This window comes from Oryzias latipes, chromosome 6 (genome assembly GCF_053564925.1).
Source record: "Oryzias latipes strain Hd-rR chromosome 6, Olatipes_Hd-rR_3.1".
NCBI lineage: Eukaryota > Metazoa > Chordata > Actinopteri > Beloniformes > Adrianichthyidae > Oryzias > Oryzias latipes.
The window spans coordinates 19,904,303-19,929,967 of record NC_136242.1 but is presented as its reverse complement, the minus strand read 5'-3'; the positions used below and the strand labels follow the sequence as shown (position 1 = coordinate 19,929,967).

The following is a 25,665-nucleotide window of genomic DNA, read 5'->3' as shown; positions in this document are numbered from 1 at the left end:
TTGATTGAAATTTGATTCTGCTGCTAATCTTTGAAATATTATTGGTGTAAAGCGATGAATCATCCAGATACAGTCTGCTCTGTAATATTCCACAGATGAACACGTCTATGCGTGACGTCAGCCAATCAGACTCAACAAAAACAACCAACACAATTTAAAAAAAGAGTACATTTTGTATAATTTTATTGAAAACCATTTTGTTGCCATTTGTCTTTGGTTTGAATAACATGTAAATTAAGTTGTGTTTTATCTTATAAACTGCTTGAGACCACACTTGTGTTTGGAAAATGCTAAAAAACATAAGGTAATTTTTATGCAAAGTTTTGAGAATTGAAATAATCTCAAAATATTGATCAATGCAGTAATTACAGGCCAACAAGGGCAAGTAAAAAGGCCAATGGTATTATGTATAATCAGACGTGTTTGCCTTACTGTTTAAAAATAAAAATAAAACTAGGTTAGTTTCTTTGGCAGATTACTCTTTCTTATCTAAATACAGGCATTGCATTTCTAAAAAGAAAACTGAAAGAAGATATTATTTTATAAAAAGGAAAAGTCTAGTATGGTTGCAAACCAAGAAAAGCTTGATCAAATTTAAGAATTCAATGTTTGACACTTACGGCAAGCATAAAGGGCCTTTAGTAAGTATTGCAATAACAGTGCTATATTTAACTCATGTAAATAGTACCAAAAATACATGCACTTAAATTATAGTGCCATGATTCAACAAATCCAAATGCAGACAGATATGAAAATAAAAAAACCGGCCATGTTTTTGGTTTTATCACGAGAAGGTTCTGGTGGTTTTAACAGTTTCAGTTGACATGAAAGAGGCGTGGTGGACTAATACTTTTCATGAAGGATGGAACCTGCAAAGTGGGAGTAAACAGGTGGGAAAGGACAACCGACTATCCATTATGTCATCCCACTGAAGCATAGTTTTGATCTGTAATATTAAACAAACATGCAGCATTTGCAGCAGCTGAGGTCAACGTAGAAATGTTGCGTGCTAAAGTTAACTGATGCACCCTGACCTTTACCCAAGTCGACTCATCTTGACAATGTTTACGGCTTATCTATACTCCGATGGATTTGTGTCGAAGCTGCTGAAACAAATCAAAACTAAACAGGATTTATATTGAATTTACCCGTAGCTGATGTTTCTTTGTTCAAGCGGGAACATTTCCAGAGTCACCAAACCTCCTTTACATGCTTTTATCACCACTTTTGTAACTCCGGTCCATATTAGAAACATGTCTGATTTCAAAACAGCTGAGGTCATCAAACTCATGCAAAAACAAGCTATGATAAGGTCAAGAAGCGCTGCACATTTGTAACAATGTTCCATTGTAGGCTGAAGTGTCCACAGCAGTCAAACCACATAAACAGACGTCTGCAAAAGTGTAACGCAGAGGCAGAAACCCACCATAAATGTCAGAGAGGCCAAGCAGTTACCTTCACTGAAGGGAGATTTGAAAGAAAAGAAAATCAGACTTTGATTTATTTTGATTGGCTGTATATTAAATCATAATAAAACTATTAATCAAAACAATGATAAATATCAGTTTTGATCAAATATGCAAATCATTTCTGTGTTGTGTTTTTTCATACTGGAGGAAACATGTGACGTTTCCACACTCATTAAAATCCACCACAAACACAAAGTTAAGATCATTTCAAACTTAACGCTTTACTTAACCCTCAGTAGTCCCTGACGTTACTGTTGAGCATGGCAATCACATTGGCTGTTTACAATCACACAGAAATAAAACCGACTCCGCACTCAAAATTTAACGTTAAAGGTTTTTTAAACGTTTTTAGCTGTGAAATGTTTGGATTAAAACAAACATAACAAGAGTTCTAACACATAAATGTGATACCCTTGGAATAAATTCATGTAGCTTTTTATATAACTGACTGGAGCTGGTTTCTTTTAGACATTTTTCATGGTTTAGACCTAGTCTTTGCTTTGCTTGTAAATTTATACATTTTTATTTTGTCTCTACATATTTGATTTTGTTTTGTTTTGTTATGACACATTAAAATGGTTGGACCTAAAAATAAATAAATAAGACTAGATTTACCACTCAGAATTCAGCTTTTTGGACAGTTTCAGGTTCATTGTAGAATTATTGTGTCATGTAATCAAAAATATGTTGCTAAAAATAGGAAACTGGGGCTGTACTTCAAAGATGGATGCCAAGGATTAAAAGAATAATTGTTTTAAAGATAAATTACCGGTAATAAAGCACATTGTAACACAGATAAAAAAAAAAGCTCGAAAAGGTTTCAGACTACTAAGGGTTAACCCAAAGTCGTGACTGCAATTCTGTTCCTTTTTTCGCCAACCTGCTTATTACTTCCTTATCTGGCTTTACTAAGCTAAAATGCAAACAAATGTATGCAAATATATACGTACAGTAAACACGTGCAAGTTTCCAAGAAGCTTTATTACAGACTCAAGGTCCATTTGCCACAATATACACAAAACATATAAAAGATTTAAGGATAAAAATAAAACACTCAAGTAAAAAAAAAACAATGTCATAAAAGTATAAAAAGCAATGCCATGGAAGTTTAAAAACAATGACATAAACTTAATAAAAAGACTAAAACTTCTGACTAAAAAAAAAAAAATTAAAAGTAAAAAAAACAACAACCTGCAACTACTTTACATTGGTGAGACTTAAAATGATTTTATTATTTGAAGCATTAAGATGATAAATAAAGCCATAGATAAAATAAAGCTTGGAGAGTATTAACTCTTGCACCAACGCACAATCTGCTTGCGCTGCACCACCGAGGCTGTTTTAATATAAATCCTTAGGGCATCATTATTATAATGATATTATGAACCATTATAGAACATCTAGCATGAGGAAGCTACAGGTTACCTATAGGCAATATACAAAGGTGTGCAAAGGTGTGCAGTAAGTGTGCAATAAGTTTTGAATAAAATAAGATTGTCAAGAATAAAGCAAGAATAAAACTTAAATAATCTAGTTTCCATTTACCTTTTTAAAATTTTATTTCTTTGTCCTGTAGTTGATTTCATCGTGTAAAACACTGCCACCTAGCGGCTCTCTTTCGTAACACTCACCTCCAATTTGACTCAATTTCCCATCAGCCCTCGAGTCAGAAGGAAGGCGGTCATGTGGACGAAAACAGGAGTGGGCATCCGCCGCGCTGCACAACGCAACTTCGAGGAAAGATGCACGAAGTGGAGGATGGCGGCGAGGCAAACGTCTGCTCGGACCCCCGGCTCGTTCCCTTCAAGTCTCTAGATGAGGCCGAGATCATAGAAGAAGGCGGGAAGCAGGAGCAGGCCTCCAGACTCTGCGGATACTTGAGCAAACTGTCCGGCAAGGGACCCCTGAGGGGTTTCAAGCCGCGGTGGTTCGTGTACGACCCGAGAAAATGTTACTTGTATTACTTCAAAACTCCCCAGGATGCATTGCCGCTTGGACACATCGAAATAGGCGATGCGTACTTCAGCTACAACGTGGAGGGAGAGGAGGGTCAGTTTTCGGTCTGCACCGCCGAGAAAGAGTTCCTCTTGAAGGTAAACGAAGAAGAAAAAAAACTTTTCAGCTTTCTGTCATCAGTTTGCTTCCTCCCTCAGTCCCTGTGTTTGTAACACTAGTAGCAGGGCAGCAGGCACGCCCTTTGGAGCACTTCTGTTTTTCTTTGCACTAAACTGTAAAGCTAACATCAGTTTTGACCTCGAGGGGTTTAGTTAGCAGGTTACTGTGCACGCGCTGTTTGTGTTTAGGCTGGGGTGAGGTGTAGGTGTAGACAGTCACAGGCGCTCACGTGACGCTGCTGAAGTCATGTGACATCCCCAGGTGGTGGCCCCACTCCTCAGCAGATGGTGTCACTGGGCAATGCCCCAACGGCTTGTCCAGCCCAAGGCTGCAACTGAAATCTGTGCTCACTGCTGTGACTCGCCTCCGTAGAAATTCAGTGGAGAAAAAAAACAATTGAACTGAAACTCTGAAAAGGTGACGTTCTGTCTGTAGGTGAATGACCTTAAGTTATTTTTTGGTGCACTTTTTTTTAGGCCCCTAGCCGACAATTGATGAACTACTGGCTCCAGCAGCTGCAGCAGAAACGCTGGGAGTTCAGCAATGCTCGAGGCAGCGGCCATAGAGACAGTTGGAGCTCCCCGACTACGGCATTTCCCCTCACCGGCCTTGTAGGCAAAGATAACGGTAGGGACCCAAGAATTGTACATTTGTGACACACTGCTCCATCTCATTCCCTGTTCCATATGGAAGTAAACTTCTGTTGACACTAGGGATGCAACCATACATAAGTGTGCAACGATGAATTGACTTCATTGGTTTATATTACTACGATCCAACCAAATCAATCTGTCCGGGTTAAAATCAACCTATAATATTATAACATTGTTTCAAAATGAAATAAATCGATTGTTAATATTGGAAAATACCCTTTGGATTGAGACACGGTAGGTTTATTTTACTATAACGTAAAAACGAGCATGCGTGTAGTAAAAAAGCATCAAGCCATCATTCCAGTCGAATGTGTGGAAAAACTCTAAATTAAGTTACACTAGTTACATTTTTGGCTTGATTGGATCAATTTTAGGTCAGTGAATTGGATCGAATCAGATTAATTAATATTGACTATGAATCGGATCAGCAACCACAAATTATGATGTGAATTGAGTCTTTGGTAAAATGAATCATTACACTCCTTTCAATAGTTTTTTTTTTTTAATGATTTGGTACAAACGCCGCCTTTTGGGTCACAGTTTTGTTTCGGTTTGATATAGGTTTTTTTTGTTGTGTTTTTTTACAAAACCATAACAAACCCCCAAAATTTTTAAATCAGCCAGTACGCAAATGAGGGACAAAAGCCTTAAGCCTGGTGTAATGTAATAAAACATTAAGTAATACGTTCTTAAATTCAGAACAAAACCTGTTTGACACTTTCATAGTAAACACACTAGCATGCAGTAGGGATGCAACAGTTTATTTTTCTCACGACTTGGTTCAATGATGCAACAAACTGGTTGGTTTCGGTTCAGAATTGTGGCATCTCTAGTTGACACCAAATAAATGTTAATTCAGAAAGGCTCAGTTGACACTACAAAGAGCATGAGGAAGAGTTTTTCAGATGAAGGCTTAAAATGAAGAGCTTATGTTAAACACATTAAGGGACAAGTTTTTGTAATATTCAGTTAATATCAACATACATTATATGGTGTAGTTCATTTTATATGTATATATTTTGGAGGTTTTCAAGCTTAAAAAATTAGGGTTAAGGGAAAACTTCACACCTAATTCCTGTTTAAAAACCTACTTGGATCATCATTAGCCGCGTTTACATGGGCAAAAGTAATCGGAATGAACGCCTGATCGGAAAGAAAATGCGTCATGTAAACGCGCCGTTCGGAATACTCTGCCCCGGTCAGACTCATTCGGATCAGAATTTCTTTCCGATTGAGATAGGTGGGTTATACCGATCGTTTATCCGATCGTGGAGCATGTAAACGGTCATTCCGATCGTGTGTCACTACTGCTCTGGTTTACGTCACGCATAGACGGTGTTTGGCTGTGAGAAAGCTCATACAGGACCGTCCAGCTCTGCGGACGCCCCGTGAAAAGCGCCGCTCCGCTCTCGCCCCGCTGGCTCTCCCCTCTCTTACACCCCTTACGAAGGGAATGCGGGGAAGGGGCGCTTCGTACCCCCCGACGCTCACTCGGTCCACTGGCACCCGAGTGAACAGAGGAGCTGGATTAATAATTTTGTGTCCGAGGGGGGAGGATGCTTTGTTACGTGTGCGTTTTTTTATGTGTGGGAGAATCCAGACTGCGAGCCGCGCCGCCGCTCTGGGTTAGCGGCTGCAGGACTCAGGAGGAACGGTGTTCGAACAGACTGAGCTCCGGCCGCTAGCTCAGAGTGGCTTTGGTTGGGGCGGTCTGTGTGAACTTTTCAGAGCAGAAATCAGAGCAGAAATAAATGTCGCGGGGTTTCACGTGGATTTGTGTTTCCAGTTGTGTCCCGACAAAATAAAGGCTGCTGTTATTTCCAGACATTTATGTGCGCTAATATGCAGATTGCTGCGTTTGTCGCACGGTCCTGGATTCTCGTGTCCATCAAGGCTAACGTTGTTAGCCCGTGTTAGCCTGTCCTCAGCCTTCTTCCAGCTGTTTCATTCACAAAACAGCACTGACCACACAGATTAAATATAACGATGAGCGAACAGGCGCTTCATAATATTCATGACATTAATAAAAGCACGTTTGAAAGGTCGTCTCGTATTACGGAGCTGCAGCACATGCTGTCTCTCTGTGGCAGCGGTTTGTTTACAACGGGATCTAGTTCCGCATCCGGGTGATTTTACACTACTGCACAGTGCGCATGCCCAGATTATTCATTCCGAACGAAAGCGTGAGCCATGGGAACGTTTGTTCTAATCGGAAAAAGGTTTTCTGTGCCCATGTGCACGGGTGAATTTTAACCCGACCATTGATCCGATCAAGATATTCTGCCCATGTAACCGCGGCTATTGGTCCATTTCAAAAGCATTTACAGTGGTCTTTTAATTATGATGGTGCAGTTTTTAGCCCAATACTTAAAACCTCCACATTGCTGAGAGCTCTCTGTTTACATGCTTTCCTGCTAGCTTACACCCCCCCAAACTAACATTACCGGTGCAACAATAGTTTTTTTTGTTTTTTAGCCCAATACTTAAAACCTGTCATTTTCTAGGACATAGTTCCTGCAGTAGTTCATCAGAAATTCACCTGAGTTGTGGGCAGGACCGTTGGTGCACTGCGACCCCGCTCCCCTTCCTCTCTACATTGCTTTGTTTACATATTTTCCTGCTAGTTCACACCCCCCCAAACTAACATTACCGGTGCAACAACAACAAGCAATATTGGAGCTATCCAGCCGTACAGTTTTGGCCCAGATACCAGCTCAGACGAGGAAAACCTTAAAATACACGGATCTATTTGGAGCGGAGCAAGAAGCTTGTGTCCCGCCCAGCCAGCAGTGATTTCTGCTCCTGATTTACAATTTGAATCACGAAATAGTCACAAATTCAGTTTTAAGCTTAATTTTCTTTATATATGTCCTCCATCATCAAAACAATGTCACAAGATAATGTTAAAAACAGCAAAAACATTTATTTATTTTTTATCAGAAAGGGTCTTTAAGGCTTTTTTGAGTCCTAGAGTTGAACTCCACAGATTAAGGTAAGTATTTACCAAAAATGAGTCTGTGAAACAGGACCAAAACAAACCAAACAATCCCTCTTAAAGTTGGTGCGTGTGAGCATTCCTTAAGGCCTGAGCGGGACACAACACAAAGCCTGTCTCCTCCAACCAAGGAAGCCAAGATAGACGCACAAAAAACAGCTTATCTTGCAAAAACTCATCTAAGCAATAAAAGAAGATAGCCTCAGGTATGCAGGGTGACTTGGGTGAAGGAAAGAAAATAGGTTTGAGACAGCAACTCCCGATTTTAGAAAATAACATTTGGTTCCAAATGTGTTTCACATTAACTGTTTGCTTAGAAAAACTTAAAGATGCTGCAGGAAAAGGACGTCAAAACATCAGATGCACCAAAACACATTATTTCCTATGGAGGAACTCTTTATTCCATAGCTTGTGAAAATATAAAAAGCACTCTTTTAAAGATCACTATTATAAGCATTTGGTGAGAAGTCTCATCTAACCCCACCCAAATGCCTGTGTGGGGTGTCCATCACTGTTCAGTAAAAAGATTCCCTTTAAACATTAATTGTACACAATTTCAATGCCACAGATTAAATAATAGTCTGGGGTTTATAGTAATTCTGCCCCATTTCACACCCCCATAATGATGGTAGGGCGAAAAATTGTTTGAAACTAGATTTAAGTCTCTATCTTTCTTGTAAAGCTTAAGCTACAGTCACACCGCCCTCAGCAACGTCTGTTCAGGCAACCACTTCCAAAACTCTATGGAAACACGCCAAAATATGCGGGTCAGGCTTACATGTCTAAAAGTTTCGCAATCGCGCGTCACTATGCACGTCGAACTTGGACCAACCTGGGACTCTGATTTGATAGTGGCGTTTGGGTAATCCTTAATACACAGAAGCTCCACTTGTTCTAAAATCGATCATGGAGGAGAAATGAATAATTGTGGTTTGTCCCAGGGCGGAATTTTATGACACCAAGTCTTTCAAATATTAAAATCGAGCTGTGAAAGAAACAGGATTCGCAATATTTGTGCGGCTTTGACATTTCACACCGATCCTCCTCCGCTGTAGGTACATGTGCTAGTATCAAGTAGCGACAGTCCAGTATGAACACTATTGTAAAAGTGTATTTAAGATGCTCAGTGCTGGCTATTAAGTTTTTTTTCCAACAAAGCAGCTTTAAGGTCGGTATACGAGTCTGCTTTTTCCTCATCCATAGCTGTGTAGGCCTCCAATGCCTTTCCTGGCAGTAGTGGGATGAATCTGCAGGCCCACTCAACCTCTATCAACCTCCAAGTTTTTGCAATGCGCCTAAAACGCAGTAAATAGTTCTGAATGTTTTCACCTGATTGAAAAGGACGTATTTTGGCCTCAGTGTTAAATCGTCTGTCTGATCCCCTGTTTTCATTGTCTGAATACTGAGGTGAGGCCTCAACTGACCTCTGGGACTGCTGTGTGGCTGGGGTAGGTAAATCCTCTCACACTGCTGGCACTCACTGGTCTTGGACTGACACCCCCCGCTTGTTGTGATGTTAATGGTGCATCTGGTTGGGGCTGAAGGGATATCATCAGGTGTCACCGTTCCTCCAGAACCCCCTCCTCTCTGTGCTGCTGTGCTTCCAGAAAGTCATTAACCAGGTTAATCAGCTCCCCACCTGCAGCACCTGATGAGACAGATTTGGGCTTTGGGCGCCCCTCTCCCTCCGACGATGAAGTAGATGAATTGGGCAGCACACATTCGGAGGTCTCACCCTGGTGTGGAGTGGCTTGTAGATCTCCTTCCAGCAGTTTCTCCTGGGTACAAAGTTCACTCCTCCACATTGCAGAGTGTTTACCTCCACGACTGGCCATCTAATCCCACTTCTGACGCCACATGTGAAGGGATTCTTCTTAGCAGTGAAGAAATAAAACACTTGGAAATAAGATGACTGAGCCAGCAGACTCCAAAGATCAAACAATTGGATTCTATTGTTCCCCCCCAAAAAAAATCAAAGAAAGAATACAGCTGATTCTGAGTGAGCCTGTTGGCACCACTGACACCAAGACTGCTTTCTCTCAACTGGGAAAAGTTCACTCGTTACAAAGGTTTAGCCCCACCCACAGGCCAATTAACCACACACTTCTTTAAAAGACATTCCTGCTTTGCAACCAGGAGGATTCTTAAACATAACTCCAAAATTACAGATATTTAACTAAAAAATATAGTAACAAATGAAATACAGAAATAGGTTTGAAACAAAATCAATCGGACAGAGGGAAACAAAGCAACAAAAAAAAAATTCTGACATAAAGTCACTTCCTGTTTCCTGTGAATGTGTATGCTGATGTGTACAATGCTCTGGTTTGGATGTTTGTGGAGGTAACTTAGATGTGAGTAAGATTCTATTTAAAACTAAGTGTGCACCCTTAGAAGTACACAAAATTTGGATATTAAGTTGTGGTAAATGTGAATGATTTGTTTGCCTGGGTGTGTTCTGTGAAAACCATAAACTGCTGCTGGGCTGGGAGAAAAGAGACTAACAAACAATGGAGGCTGGTGTTCAGGCTCTGTCCTGCAACCTGTGACGCTACTTCGTCACTGACTACTTTTTTAAAAGCTGATAGTGGCTACATTTTTCACAACGATCAGCCAAAGGGTCACAAACAGGGACTTTTGCCCTCTGACTTTTTTCTCTCTTCTTTTTTCATTGAGCTGTACATTTGACCCGACATCTCGTATTCACTGTGCAAGCAAACTGACGTGTAATCGCAAACAGATAGAGGTTGTTTGGTCTGAAGGCTCTGCTGTTGTAAGTGCAGTCAGAAGTGCAGTCAGTGCTGGTTGGCTCCAATCCTAACAGTGTTTTTTTTTTCCATTCTTAATGTCTGACTCATTTCTTGATCAAAACATATTTTCAAAAAGAAATCAACCATGTCTTACTTTAGTTGGACCTGTCTATATGAACTGAAAGGCATCTTTTCACTCTCTGTGGGTTTTCTGCATAAGGAAACCTTTTTTATGTTTTCTTAGACAGATGTTTTGAAAGAATAAAATTATCCAGAAACATCTGGTTGGGAAAATTCCTAGATGGAATTGCCGCTCTTCCACGGTCCAGAGATGTTTCTGAAGGCTTATCAAAAGGGAGGTCAGAAATTTAGACTAAATACCCGTATAGTGGCAGTGATGAGCAGTGATAACACAAGTATTTGTGTTTTTGAACACGCACATTTGTTTGTATTGACACATGAAAAGAAAGAACTTAAAGTTTTTTCATCCAGCTGTACAAAAGAATGTAATTTTTAAATTTTCTGATTAAAATAAAGAGCTGCATATGTTTCATCTTTTGACTTTTGGTCATTAAATGTGTCTATTGTTGTACGCTGAGTTGCTACGTTTGCAGTGTGTACCTTTAACATTTTTTTTTTGACATTCTTTGTGTTCTCTCTGACTTACAAAAGCTTGATCTTTTGCAATGAGGGGATTCTCCTTCTTGTAAATGTTTTTTTTTTAACCCAAAGGTTACTTCCTGCCATTTTTGAAGTCATTTAGGCTCACACCATTTCCCTTAAGTCAAGCTCCTGTGGTATTTTGACATAATTTCCTAACAAACTCGTTGCTGTGTTGTAGACGCGCCGGTCTTTGAGCATCTCGGTGAGGGCATGGAAAAAGTCCGCAGTGACTTCGCCATGGAAACGGAGATCGGTGTGGAAGATCTTGTCGGGCTCCACTTGGCCAGAGGGCCGTCTGCTGCGGGCAACAGCAACCTCAACTTCTCCCTGAAAAACCTGGGGACAGAACTCAGGTAAAGGCAGAGTGATACGTACTGTGCTTTAACAAAATGAAGTGAAAAAGTGAGAGTATGGTTCTGCATTTTGTGTTACAACTGAAAACAATGTGAGAGTTGTTATGAATAGAATTTGACTTATCTGTTGTGTTGCTCACTAGTCTGCAAAGACGGATTATTGCAGATAAGAGAAGCACATATATAACAGCAGCTTCTTGGAAAACACAGAACTTTTATCTGATCAACCACCTTTCTTTTGGCCCCTATGTATTATGGGCATTGTAGTCATATCTATTTGGATTGCTGAATGCCCTTTATAATCTGCGCTGTGTTTTGTTCATTGATATTGCACCTTACGGTCTTAGAAATGTAGCATTAATGTGCAAGCTCATAATGTAATCATCCATCCAAGTTTCTTTTCTTTTGAAATAAAATGAAACTTTAACCCTTATGTGGTGTTCGGGTCTGTGGGACCCGTTTTCATTTTTTATCAAAAGAAAAATGATACAATTAATTAATTTTTCAAACTCAGACTCACTGGCCTTGGCTCATTTTCTGTGAAGAACATATATCAGAACACATTTTTAATGACCACACACCGTATACCCCCCCAACACATTTCTATTACATATAAGATGTTCGGGTCCACTGGACCCGGGGCTAATAGAAGGGTGGAAATTGATGTTTTATGTACCTACACTCTGTCCTCCACCTGTCTGGGCCTGCTGTGTGTGTGTGGGTGTGTGTGTGTGTGACCAGTGAGAAAGAGAGAGAGAGAGTGGCAGAGAGAGAAAGATTCACTGTAAATGTGAGTTCTGTTTCTGCACCTGCGGTTCCCGCACAAGGTTGCAACATTGTTAGAATAATTCAAGCATCAACTCTGTCTGCTCTCTTTCTCCCACACATTTGACCATTTGACTTTCTTGCGGGAATCTTTAATATCTCAATCTTTATCGGCTACAAATTGGAGGCGGGACACTATAAATATAGCTTTGCCAGTGTGGTTTCTTATCACAACTGATCAAAATGGCCAAAAGACTTTCTGCGCAGAGGGCCCTGGAATTGATTTTAGAAGAGAGAGACTTTTTGAGGATGATGAAGAGGGAGACGATTCAGAAGAGGAGATTTCAGAATTAGAGGATCACATTTCTGAAAATTCAGAGTCTTGACATTGACTCTGAAGAAGATGATTAGATTGGGGCGGCCGTGGTGCAGCGGTAGGGCGGTCGACCCATGATCGTAATATTGCAGGTTCGATTCCCGCCTTGCACACCCATGAGTCGAAGTGTCCTTGGGCAAGACTCTGAACCCCACCTTGCCTCTGGTGGTAGGCGGGCGCCTGTGTTTGGCAGTGGAGCCGCCACCAGTGTCTGAATGTGTGAGTGAATGTGTGTGTGACTGGGTGAATGGGTCTGTGACTGTAAAGGGTTTTGTCCTTGTAGGAAGAAAGGCGCTATATAAATATACGCAATTTACCATTTACCATTTGATTGAGCATCAGCCAGTTCCAAAACGAAGCCATCAGCACCCAGCCACAGGACCAGGCCGTCAGCAGCCAGGACCATGTGTTGTACAGGCTAGTGGCTAAAAGGCCATGTGTTCAATGGGGCTGATGTGTTGTCTTGACTAATAGGTTTACTCTGTGTTCAGCTTGTGTTGTGCACCTGAATGGGTTCAGTTTCTGTGTTCAAATAAATAAAAGTCAGTAGTTTTGAAAAACCCTTGCTTCACTTGAAAATTTGTTTCCACTCATATCTTGATTTTAATTGATTTTCTTTATCACGTTTTAGATAATGAGTTATGAATGTGATCTAACAAAGGTAAAGGGCAAATATTAACCAAATATACTGATTGTAATTGGATGAGGTAAACATCTGTCGAGTATTTTAACATCAAAGTGTTTGATTGTGAGGCATTAAAAACCACAACGTGCAACGGGTCCACCAGACCCACGAACACTGGCTGAGTAACAACAATATGAACACCACACAAGGGTTAAATATATACAGTGCTCCTCGCTATATTGCATTTCACCTTTTCCCGTCACGCTGTTTAGCTGATTTTGGGGGGGTGTAAAGTGGTAAAAATAGCAGCAGCGGTTTCAGCAGTCTTAGACCGTGTTGTTGTGTAGCCTGACTGCTGTTGGGACGAAGGACCTCTGGTACCGTTCCTCTTTGCACGGGGGGTGCAGCAGTCTTCAGCTGAATGAGCTACTCATGGTCCTAACCGTCACACACAGATGATGGGAGGGGTTGTTTCGGATGCTGGATAGCTTGGTCAGCATCCTCCTCTCACCTACAGAGTCCACAGAGTAATCTCCTCCTTGCCATGTCTACTGCACAAATGCATTCATTTTAAATAAATCTTTGATCGCGATCAGATCTTTTTCATTCTATAAAACTGGATTTATTTTTCTGCAAAGGTTTGAATTCTGAGAACTTAAATGAGAGAGGATATTGTGAAAATGTTCATGTTTGTCTGAGAAAAGTGTAGAAAGTATATAGCCAGTGATTTTACATCCTGGAATAGAAAAAAACTTTATTGATCGATCCCATAAAGGGGAAAATAATTTGTTACTATAGCTATTTTAAAAACATCAGTTGGTAGGTAAAACTAAAAATAAACCTAAAAAATTACAACAATTAAAACATCTATATTAATTGTAAAAGATAAAGACGACTACTTTGTGGCTTTCACCAATTGCAAGTTATTTTTAGAATACTACTGCAATAAATTAGGCAACACTCTATTTAAGAAACCTGTAATTTTCACAAATGCATTCATTTTAAATTTTGCTCCCTTTGTTGAAGTTGTAAGTTGCAACTGTTGTCGAATTTGCTTACAAATTTGGTTGAATTTTTTGGGGGTTTTGTGCTTTTTTTCAGTGTTCTGACGGTTGTTGTTGCTTGTTTTCATCAGAAACTTGGAAAAGTGGAAGTGTCGCCACATTCAATACTGGATGACAAATGAAACTTTTCCATGTCTCCCAAGTTAGTCCTGGGGCTAGAAAGCTTTTTGGTACTGTTTTTGAAACATCATTTTCCACAATATTAAGCACAAAAAAACAAATGATTCTAAAACTAAGCTAACACAGTAGGCGGTCTAATTGATTTTAAACTCAAAGTAGATTAAAAATGTTTTTTTTTATGTTCTCCATTGAGAGCTTAGTATTTTATAAAGATGTAGTAAAAAGGAGGAGTCCACAACAGTTGTTCGTCGCCCGGCCTATTTAAAAAAGGTCAAAGTCAAGTCAAAGTCGGCTTTATTGTCAAATGTACTGCATCCATAAAGACGTACAGCACAGATGAAATTGCTTTCCTCTCACCCCACAGTGCAAGCAGCATATAAAAAATCAATAAATAAACGACTTAAAAAATAGATAAAAAGACAGCAATAATAAGCTTGTAGGACGGAGTGGAGGGGCCAGAGGGGGGAGGGCAGGGAGGGAGTTGAGTGTCCTTATCGCCTGATGGAGGAAACTGTCTTTTAGTCTGCTGGTTCTGGCCTGCAGACTTTGCAGCCTCCTCCCTGATGGCAGCAGGTTGAAGTGTCTCTGGGATGGGTGTGAGGGGTCCCCTGCAATCCTGATGGCTTTGCGGGTGAGGCGGAAGCGGTAAATGTCCGAGAGGCCAGTAAGAGGGACACCAACGATCTTCTCAGCTGTTCTCACAATGTGCTGCAGAGTCTTCCGGCAGGACGCGTTGCAGGCTCCGTACCACACGGTGATGCAGCTGGTCAGGATGCTCTCGATGGCCCCCCTGTAGAAGGTCTGCATGATGGGGGGAGGAGCTCTGGCCCTCTTCAGTTTGCGGAGGAAGTACAGGCGTTGTTGGGCTTTCTTGGCGAGTGATGCAGTGTTTTGGTTCCAAGAAGGTATGGCGCATCAGGTTGCTCTATGTGAATTTAACTTGCTTCTGTTTCAGGAACTCCATGTCTTACCTGCGACCCGGCAGACTCGCCGATCACAGACGCAGCGTGTTTTACACCGGCAACAGCAACGCCACGGAGGACTGGGAGATGTTGGACGCTCCACCCAAGGACTTCTCTGAGCATAAACATCAGCCAGATACACACAGGCGTAAGTGCTGCTTTCCCTCTGGCCAGAGTTCACCGCTTGCATTCCTCAGACACGCTTTTTCTCCTCTCTAATTCTTTTGGATCAGGTTTCACTTTTGACTTTGGACGCAGCTCCACGCGGTCTAAGAGGCCTCTGCTTCGAGACCTAATGGCTCCTGGGAGGTTTGGTCGCAACGAGGCGCGTAGCCCCGACCACTCGCCAGTGGAATGCAACGGCAGCAAACCTTTGGATTTGCAGCTCTGCCTCCAGAACCTGCAGGTGGAACTAAACCAGATGCAGCAGGAACAGCTGAGACTCCAAGAGGAGCTGGTCGCACAGAAGGTGAAGTTTTTTCTCTAAATTCTGTTACTGAAAAGATAAAATGATCAGAACTCTGCAATGGTAGTAATAGTAAATCAGATATTTCACTAATTTAGTGGACTTAGCAAGTGTTTGTATTGGAAACCCTGGGTTTAAAACCAAGACACTGTAAGTGTGGAGCAGAATTTAGGGATCGACTGAGAGGAAGGGCAGTACCTAAAAGTTGTGTTTTGTTGTTTTTAGTATGCTCTTGTGGCCTTTTTCTTAAGACTGTCTACATATAGAATTAAAATTAGGCTTACAACTGCACATTTCTGTATTTCTTCATTCAAATTGCTGTGATTCCAGAGCAGACGGCCATCGGAAAAAAGAGCGTATTTGTGACATAGAAGATAGGTTTGGCGTCCCACCAAAAAAACTAAGTCCTAGAAATGATATAATCATAATTAAAAGAGCACTGGGAACACTTTTACAATAGACCAAAAGATGATCAGAGTGGGACTGACAGAACTATAATGCACACAATAATGTATAATATAAAAAACAGTGACCCAAATACTTCCCCATGACAAAGATTTGGTTCTGAGAGGAGTAAACCCAGTGCCCATTGATGCAAATGTTCAAGCGTTCAGTTCCAAGCACAAGCAGAGTTTTATAAAGTCCAGCTGGGACATAGAAAACATGTTAACTGACTGTCTAACTGTATTACTTTGAATCTCTTTTTTTCAGGAGATGGTCAGGCTTCTCCAACAGACTTTGAGAACATCGCAGTGTGAGAGACTTCCAGTTTGCTCCCGGGCCCCAGACCCAAACGCAGCCACTGAGCAAAGCCAGCCATCGGCTCTGACACAGGAGGAAGCTGCTCAGCTGGAGGCCCGGCTTCAGGAACGAGATGAACAGATTCCAGCCCTGTGCGGCCACATGGAGCGTCTCTCCCTGGAGAAGGAGAGCCTGCAGCAAGAGCTGAAGGCCCTGAAAATCAAGGTGGGCGAGATGAACGACCAGCTGGGGATGCTCATGGAGACCATCCAGGCTAAAGATGAGATGATCATGAAGCTGTCGCAAGAAAGCTCAACGCCGACCGGAAACACAAACGGATCCGGTTCACCACAGCCTCACAAAGACCAGCAGGAGCTGGGTGTCCTCAAGGTGCGCCTTTATGAAGCTGCTCCGACCTCTAATAAAATCAGTTTTCACACTTTCTGTTTCTTCATTTACAGGACAGTCTTCAAGGTTACAAATCCCAGAACAAGTTTCTGAACAAAGAGATCCTGGAGCTGACGGTGTTACGCAGAAACGCAGAGAGCCGAGAGAAAGCTTTCGAAGCAAAGGTGCTGTCTTGTTTGTGCTTTCTAATGGTGCTTTGCCATTGTGGTAAAAGAAGCAGGAAGTTTGACTGGCATAAGGGGAAGTCCATTGTTGAACTATTCTGAGGCTCCACAAACCTAAGAACTGTTCTTTTTCTTCTTTGCTGCAGTGCACGGCTCTGGAGGCCAGGCTGTGTCAGGTGGAGAGTAAATATTTGGTTTTGCTTCAAGAGGTGAAGAACCCAGTGTGTTCGACACAAGAGCAGAACCCCGCCAGCGAGGTCATCTCCAGGCTGTTGGAGGACGCACTGCAGGTGGAGAGCCCAGACCAGCAGGATCATCCCATCTTCAAGCCAAACACTGTCAGGTAACAAACTCCACCAGATAGCTGTGAAGGAGATTTCAGGTCATTTGAAACCTAAACAACATCAGATCCAAAAACACTGAAGTCACAAGACCTGTTTTCCTTAATAAACAGCAACCGTCTGTTATATTTAACTGGAAAATCTTGCTCCAGGGCTTGATGTCTCTATTTACCACCTTGAGCAAGTTCAGGCTCATATTTTGTGGCTTGAATATGTTTTCTAAAATTAAAAAAAGCAATCCTAAATAGAAAGAATTCAAAGAATTGGCTGGTTTTGTTGACACGTTCTAAATATTGATATTACTTAACTTGCTCAAAAAAAAAATTGATTCATGATTTTTCCTAATGAAACAAAGTTTTGCACATATTTTAACTTTTGATACTTGATCAATTTTTGCTATAAAGATTTTTGAATCAGTGTTATGTTTATTTTACTGATATAGTATTATTTATTTTAATCATATATATGATTTTTATAATTAACATAATCTGCATATATTTTTGATAACTGATTTGCATTTGCAATGTTGATTTCTAAAATAGATATTTTTTATACATTATTTTAAGGAATTCATTTTTGTCATGTTCTTTATTGATACTTCAGGATTCTTAATCCTGTCTGTTATTATCCTGTCGGATAATAAGTCATGTAATAACTTGGGGTGGGATTATATAAGTTCGCTTCCTTCCACTCCCTTTCAAGCAATATTTATTAATATGTCTAATTATCCTAAGTTTGATACGTCTTTGTATGAATGAATAACTGATGATTGTATTGTTTTTGTGTATTATTCTTATTTGATTGCTTGAAATAAACCATTTCAAATCAAAATGAAAAATAAATGAGCTTCAGACACTTGAAAGGTCTTCATCTTGCTTTACATTTTTGCAGTGAATATGATATTTATGGCTTCAAGACGGTCCCTGAGGAGGAGGAAGAGGAGGAGAGGCTTGTTGCAAAGGTGAGAGCCTTGGAGCTGAAGTCACTGTCCATGACGGATCAGGAGGTGTCTGTCGGGGTCAAGTGGGAGAACTTCTTGGCCAGCACGATGAACCGAGACCTGGTGCGTTCCCCTGAGTTAAAGAGCCTGATCCGCTGCGGCGTGCCCCACGAGCACCGCTCCAAAGTGTGGCGCTGGTGCGTCTCCTTCCATGTCAAGAAGTTTCGGGACCACTTGGCTCCAGACTATTATGAGACTTTGCTGAATGTGGCACGAGAAAAGCCCAACCCGGCCTCCAAGCAGATTGAGCTGGACTTGCTGCGTACTCTGCCCAACAACAAGCACTACGCCTCACCGAGTGCGGCCGGTATCCAGAAGCTCAGGAATGTTCTGGTGGCTTTCTCCTGGAGGAATCCAGACATTGGTTACTGTCAGGGCCTGAACAGGTACTCAAATAGTTCTAAAGTTCACTTATTCTATTTTTTGTGCTTATAAATCCTCACTTTTTATCATACTTCATTATTTTTTCAGGCTAGCAGCCATTACTTTGCTCTACTTAGATCAAGAGGATGCTTTCTGGGCCCTGGTGGCCATCGTGGAAGTTTTTATGCCAAGAGACTATTACACCAAGACCCTGTTGGGCTCCCAGGTCAGTAACAGATGCCAGACTGAGGATCCCATCAAGGACCACTAAGATCTAAAGTCATTGTGGTCTGTCTGTACAGGTGGACCAGCGAGTGTTTAAAGACCTGATGAGCGAGAAGCTGCCACGTCTCCACGCCCACTTTGAGCAGCAAATGGTGGATTTCTCCCTCATCACCTTTAACTGGTTTCTGGTGGTGTTTGTGGACAGTGTGGTGAGCGACATCCTCTTCAAGATCTGGGATGCCTTTTTGTTTGAAGGACCAAAGGTAAAAATCAGGGGGAAAAGTGGGATAATGGCACTTTGTTGTTCCCCTTTCGGCCCCAGCCAAGCAGACACTTTGCTTTTACATTTTGAATAGATTTGTTTCAAATATTAGGAAATTTCAAATTATGTTGTTTTTGGTTTTTCTCTATTTCACAGGTCAAAAACAAACAAAATCTAAACAAATAAAATAAATTCCCCTTTTGCTAAAAACAGCTGCTAAAATGGTTATAAATATTTTTGTGAGATTATGAAGGAATGATCTTTCATCTTTTTTAGTTGAGCTGCAGTCAAGACAGTGGAAATGACTGACTTGTTACCTTTTTATTAAAGCATTTTTGTTTAACTGGTATTGTTGGTTTTAAGAAAACATATTTCAAATCTATTATGGAAAATCATAAAACTCAAGAAGTTGAAGTTTTCATTTAAGTCACTGAACTGACTTCTGCTTTTTTCTAGTGGTATATATTAAAGAAAATTTGTCTTTTTTGTGCTACTGTCAGTGATGAAAGTATTTCGGGAATTCCCGGAAATCCGGGTTTTTGAGCAAACCAATCGTATCTTCCGTGAAATAAAGACCTGGGGCCTCATTTATAAAACTTTGCGTAGGATTTGCGTCAGAAGTGGCGTACGGATGAAACATAGGACGTGCGTACGCACAGAAATATTCGGAGTTATAAAACCGTGCGCACGCACATCCTACGCATCTTTCCCTTAATAAATCACAACCAATTCTAAATGCTGCGCAGCTTTTGCGGCCTCATGACACGCCTATAGTTGCCCATAAATAGTCCGTGAAACGCCCACAAATGAATATTCATTGATTGCGAAACCTTGCCAAACACGGAGAGAAAATCAAAAAAACGTAACTTCACTCAATGTGAAGTAGAAGTTATCGTTGGCGAGGTGGAAAAGAGGAGAATAATGTTGTTTGGAGGGCACAGTGTGGGCATTACTCATGCCAAAAAGGCACGTGAGCGGCAAACGGCGGCAGATGCTGTAAATGCTGCAGCCTCAAAACCTCGGACCGTGGCCGAAATAAAAAAGAAAAGGTCGGACATCAAAGTCAAGGCAAAAAAACGTCTAGCGCTGACCCCCCCCCCCCCCCCACCCCACACACACCCACACCCGTGTCTGCCACGGGTGTGGGGGGGGGGAGACACCGGAGCTGACCCCTCCTGATGAGAGACTGGCGGCAATAATTGGGGAATCCCTTTTAAGTGGAATGGTGACTGAGGCGCAGGGGGACACCGATGCGCCAGATGAACCGGGTGACACACCCCCAAAAGCCCGCAGAGGAAGTCGGAACCGGCTCATAAGCCACTCGTCCTCGTTTGCCAACAAGTCTCCTTGCTGTCTAAAGATGCGTTCACTCCGAATTCTTCCATTTGCCACATCTTCTAATAGCGCAAGATCAGCCATTGTGCGTCATTACGCATTGTGATGGGGCATTTTATTTCCCTACATTTAATTGCATCTGACAAGCTACAGATGTCGGTAATAATCGACGTGGAAATGGGAAATTGATCAGCGCAAATGTAATTTCTTGTAACTTTCTGAATGGTCGAGACATACGCCATACATTGTTTTATCAAAAATAAAACAAACTAAAGGCATATGCATGAATACCATAATTCTGTAGCTTATGAAGAAATGTTTTACTATGAAAACAACTTTCCCTAGTGGACAATTAATGCATCTCTATCTATCCATCTGTCTGTCTGCACCTATATCTGCTCCGCCAGACGGACACATTGACGGGAATATCAGTTTGTACATTATTTCGTTCTGTTAACTATATTATTTATGAGGATGAATTGCACAACATGCCAATATTGCAGAACATATTTCACTTTTCTTTTTGCAAATATGTGTTCATTTGAATTTCTGTTGTAATTTTCGTTTGATTTTTTTGTTTGTTTCACTGCTGATCGATCAAACGGGTGTTCGTGTAGGCTGTTAATTGTAAGACTTGCTTTGTGAAGTCTTCATGTTGTTTATGAGAGGCAGTATTGTCATTTTCACTTTCACATGTTTCTTCCATCTGCCGACGGCGTCGCCGTTTCTCATTTCACCCGTTTTTGTGCGTACGCCTGGGTCAGAGCTTGCGTGGAGGACCGCACATTTTCCCGTCAAGTTTGCTTTTTATAAATCTCAACTATTGCGTAGAGAGTGGCGTGCGCCATCTTTTGTGCGTACGCAACGTTTATAAATGAGGCCCCTGATCTTTACGGACAAATCGCTTTCCGAATGAAAAAAATATCTGAAATCGGCGAATTTTCACTTTATTTGCTATATTTCTCCGTGGAATCGCTTTCTCTATGGGCGTGGCTATCTTGTCTTCGTCTTCCAGGCCTAATTGACCAATGACGGGACGTTTTAGTTGCTTTCGGATGAGAAATGAACTTTTCTCTGAACTGATGTTTTATTCAACCCATCGGGACGATCAGCATATATATATCGCCGAATCTTGACTGCAGCGGTGGTGCTGCGCGACACGGACTGTATGCAGCGTGATGCGGCGCGTAACATACAGTCCGCTTTTTGTGAGTTTTTCTTGATCTGACTGCAGAATAACCAACGACATTGATCAAAACTGAAACATTTGAATACATTTCTCTAGTTTATTTGTCTTTCCTAATTACCATGATTTAGTTCAGTTTTGCTCAAAAACATTATTGACATTAATTATAAGTATTTGGTGGTTTGGATCCACACTCCCTTAAAAAAGAATGTTTACCATGTTTAATTTTGTTTGTATGTTTGTTTTGATATTTCCCAGATTACTAAATATTGGTGTTAAAGAATAATGTATTATGTTATAGAAAGATAGTTTAAAGGAAATCCCATATTTTGATGTAATTATAGTTTGAGAAAACAGTATTTCTAAAGCAGAAGTCGTTCAAATAAATGAGGTACTTTCATGGAATATCATAGTTACAGGTGTTCTTTTTGCCATTTGGGGCTTTGATGTTACTATATTTTAGCAATTGTATGTTTTGCAGCTTTTAGGAAAATCTTAGATTGTAGGATTGTGTTACTTTTAGCAATTTTCCAAATTCGGTTTTAGGTCCAGCAAGTCCTTAATGGCAAGTCAAACTAGGGGTTTGAATGACAAATCATGAGGCTCCAATTCGTCTTAGTTTCTTTATTAAGAAGTGAATAACTAGCTGCCAGAATGTACCAGAATTTTATCTAAGACCATGTATTTTTCAAAATATTTCGCTCCGCGCCCGCCATATCGCTCAAAGAAAAGTTCAGGGATTTTTTTCCTTGCCTGACTTTTATCACTGCACTGTTGAGCCACATACCATTTTTATTAATTTGCTTTAATGTTTTTGTCACTAAGTTTGGTTATTCAGCACTTTTAATGAATAAGGATTACAAAAAAAACAAAGTCTCACCCTTAAGGTCAAAGTTTGGACTTTTGACCTAAAAGTATGAATCATAATCAGAGAAATGTTGCTCTTCACTCCAGATATTTGGGTTCTTGTCTAAACATGGTATTTGCTCCTCTGTTTGTCCATAGATCATATTTCGATTTGCTCTGGCGCTCTTTAAGTACAAAGAGGAAGAGTTTTTGAAGCTGCACGACTCCACTGCCACCTTCAAATACCTTAGATACTTCACGCGCACAATCCTGGACTCAAGGTAAAGAAGCAGCAGTTTGTTGTTGTTTTTTTGCTGGTTTTTGCAGCTAATCTAAAATGGGCGTTTCCTGTCACACACATAACAGGCTAAAAACATAAGGATTTTTCGATGTGTTCGAAATATTTTGACATACGTGGTTTGTGCTAAATAGCATACCAGGGTTTTTAGATAACCGGGAATGATAAAGAAACTTTGCTCCATTTATTTCAGCCACATTCAATGGTTTCAGAGCAAAAACCGCCACTTTAAGGTCACAGCATCTTAATCCGACTCGTGTCAAGACTTTGAGCTCACAGTTCTTCTAAAGGGGTGGACTTGCTGGTCAAGAACCGATGGAAGCCTATCTCTGCCGGGGTTTTTCTGTTTATTAGTCCCAACGCAGCAAAACAGACCCAGACCATTATAACACCACCACCACATTTGACTGCTGCAATGATGTTGATATATTGCTTCTGGTTTAACCTCAGAGAAATTTCCCCAAAAATCTTCTGAATCAAAATATAAAGACTTTCCAAGCAAGTCATAAACCCCCAAGAACAGGCCTTAGTTGTTTGCATGCAAAGAAGGGAGAAACAAGGATGACTATTTCACATCAATGAATGTTTGCGTGACTTTTTGCAGCCCTGTGCATAACTGACAGCTGGACAAAAACCTCAAACCCAGAAGAGTTTGTTTACATCCTATTTACATCGCCATTACAGCATTTAGCAATGACTGTGTTTTCCTAGTATGGCGTATCCTCAGCAAGATGACAATCATGAGAAAGCAGATTAAACCATACAAAGAACGCCATGGCAGAGGAAGTTTAGAAATTTCACAATAAATCAGGGAATTTACTGCAAGGCAGTAGTTTCACAACAAGATCTGGGCAGCAGGTTTTCTAAATGTTTTTGTGTATGTCTAAATATTTTTTTAAATGAAAAGAGGAAGTATAAAAAAACTGTGGAAACGTCTGCAGATGTATTTTGTTTACCATTAGGGTCCTGAGGTATTTTGTTGACATTTTCAATAAAATATGCAGGGTTGATACATGTGGAGGGGAAGAAATAAATGCAAACTACAATAATAAACATGTGGTTTTAAGACTGTTGTCTTTAAAAGGCGAATAAATCCAATATTAAATATCCACAACCTGTGCTTCTGTTTGCAGAAAGCTGATGAACATTGCATTTGCGGGCATGAACCCATTTCCAATGAAACAGATCCACAACCGCCGCGCCTTTCACTTGGAAAAGGTCCGTCTGGAGTTGACAGAGCTGGAAGCCATCCGGCAGACCTTCCTCAAGGAGAGGGAGACCAGCCAGGACAGACGGAGCTTCGTCAGCGATGACGAGGAGGAGAGCTGAACTCTGGTCGTTTTGGATTTGACTCATTTTTACATTTCTTAACATTGAAGACAAAGAGAGCATTTCCACATTCGGGTGATGCCCTGCATCAGGAAGCTGCTGGAGTTGGTCTCTGCATCAGAGCTGGAAAAAAGAACCCTGTAACATCACATCAGTATTCCTGCCTTTTTTTTTATGTTTCTCTGCTGCACGAGTCTGTTCATGTTTCCACCTTCAATGTACTTAAAAAAAAAACCTGAATCAGTATTTCTAAAATCATGGCTGTGATTTTATTTTTAGTCTTGTTAAAAGTTTTCTTATTTTTATAAGGATAACTTTCATTCTGTTTTTTCTTAAATCTCTATTTTTTTAAGTCTTTAATTTTCTTGCACAAAAAAAAGAAACGATCTTTTTCACAGGTCATCCTGATGTCAAAACTCTGCTGAAACATTACAAATGACTTAAAACAACAAATTGTGAATCAAAATCATTGTTAAGTTGCCAAAAGATCACAAAGTGGAATTTGTATTGTTGATTTGAACTAAGTGTTCAAATTTCACAAGGAAAGAAGTCACAATTTGGCCAGTATTTTCTCATCACAGCATCCAGTTTGACTGGTGCTGATAAAAGCATCTGAAGGGATCAAAACCACTCGGTGTCTACATTTGCATGGGGACAGTTTGCTTAAATATTCCAAGGGTTATTCAAATAGAATTTTCTTAAGACTTTAAGGCCAAACCTGTAGATTCTTTAAATTTAATACACCTTTTGTTTACATGCAGAAAAAAGTGCCAAATGCTGAGAAATATAACTTCCCCATTGTGGGATGAAAAAAGTTTTCTGAGCTCAAAAATGAAAATACGGGTGTAGTAACACCTTTTGTCCTCAGTGTGGCGGTACAACATTTGTTTACATATGTAGAGTTTGACAGCCCTGTTTCAGGTCTGTCAGGCAACAGGCTGGTGATCTGAAAAAAATCACTTAGCTTCTCGTTCAGGTACTCCGCATTCCTCCGCCATGTTTTGTAATTAATTAGCACTTGCAACCTGATCTCTTCCTAAATGGAGCAGGAATAATCCTGTTTATGCCTCCTGACTGACTAAAGTGTGAAAGGTTTTAGGTTGAGAAATGTTTATTTTTAAATGACCCCTCTTGTATGTTGCCAATTGAGGTTTCCCCTTTGAGCTGAAATGTTTACACAGAGCTGCCACTCTCCTCTCTGCTGCTGCTTTTTCTCTGATTTCATACGTTTCCTGTTTATGTTACGGACGAGAATGTCATTTATGTTTGTGAGGGCAGGTCTCTCTGTTTTACCAAAACCTGCCAATAGAATTGTTTTGGATACAAGGCGTTCATCTATGCTGAGAAGTTTTTCATTTAGTTCCCATTTTTTTGTCTTAAAAAAAAAAAAGAAGAAAGAAATAAGCTACATTTAAACAGCTCATTTCTTTTGTGTCTTTCTTTCTGCTGTGTATTGCACAATTCCAATTCAGATCACTTTTGCATGTATTTTATTTTTACTTTTTTCATTATTCATTTCATTTATTAAGAATAGTATACTCTGTTTATGCAGAAGCTAGCCAGTTTAGCTCGTGCTGGTTTGCGGCGCCTTCCGTCCGTGAAACCCGGGTTCGACTCCAGGCTGCTCCCTGTTCCCTTCTCTACCTCTGCCGGTTCCAAGCCCGGTTAGAGAAGGTTGCGTCAGGAAGGGCATCCGGCGTAAAACATTGCCAAATTTACCATGCGACTTGTTTGCTGTGGCGACCCCTGATGGGAGAAGCCGAAAGTGGAAGAAGAAGTATACTCTGTTTA

The 25,665-nt window shown here is 40.8% G+C and overlaps 1 protein-coding gene across 1 annotated transcript; it reads left to right on the top strand.

The window, feature by feature from the left end:
* The first annotated feature begins 3,083 nt into the window (after positions 1 to 3,083).
* Positions 3,084 to 25,297, top strand: tbc1d2b (TBC1 domain family, member 2B). The gene is made up of 13 exons (XM_023955790.2): positions 3,084 to 3,562; positions 4,061 to 4,211; positions 10,824 to 10,998; positions 14,904 to 15,058; positions 15,144 to 15,379; positions 16,088 to 16,507; positions 16,579 to 16,689; positions 16,836 to 17,032; positions 17,922 to 18,416; positions 18,502 to 18,619; positions 18,696 to 18,881; positions 22,407 to 22,528; positions 23,679 to 25,297. Exons 1-13 carry the CDS (start codon positions 3,212 to 3,214, stop codon positions 23,872 to 23,874), a joined length of 2,913 nt encoding a protein of 970 aa, XP_023811558.1. The 5' UTR covers positions 3,084 to 3,211; the 3' UTR covers positions 23,875 to 25,297.
* Positions 25,298 to 25,665: the final 368 nt, after the last annotated feature.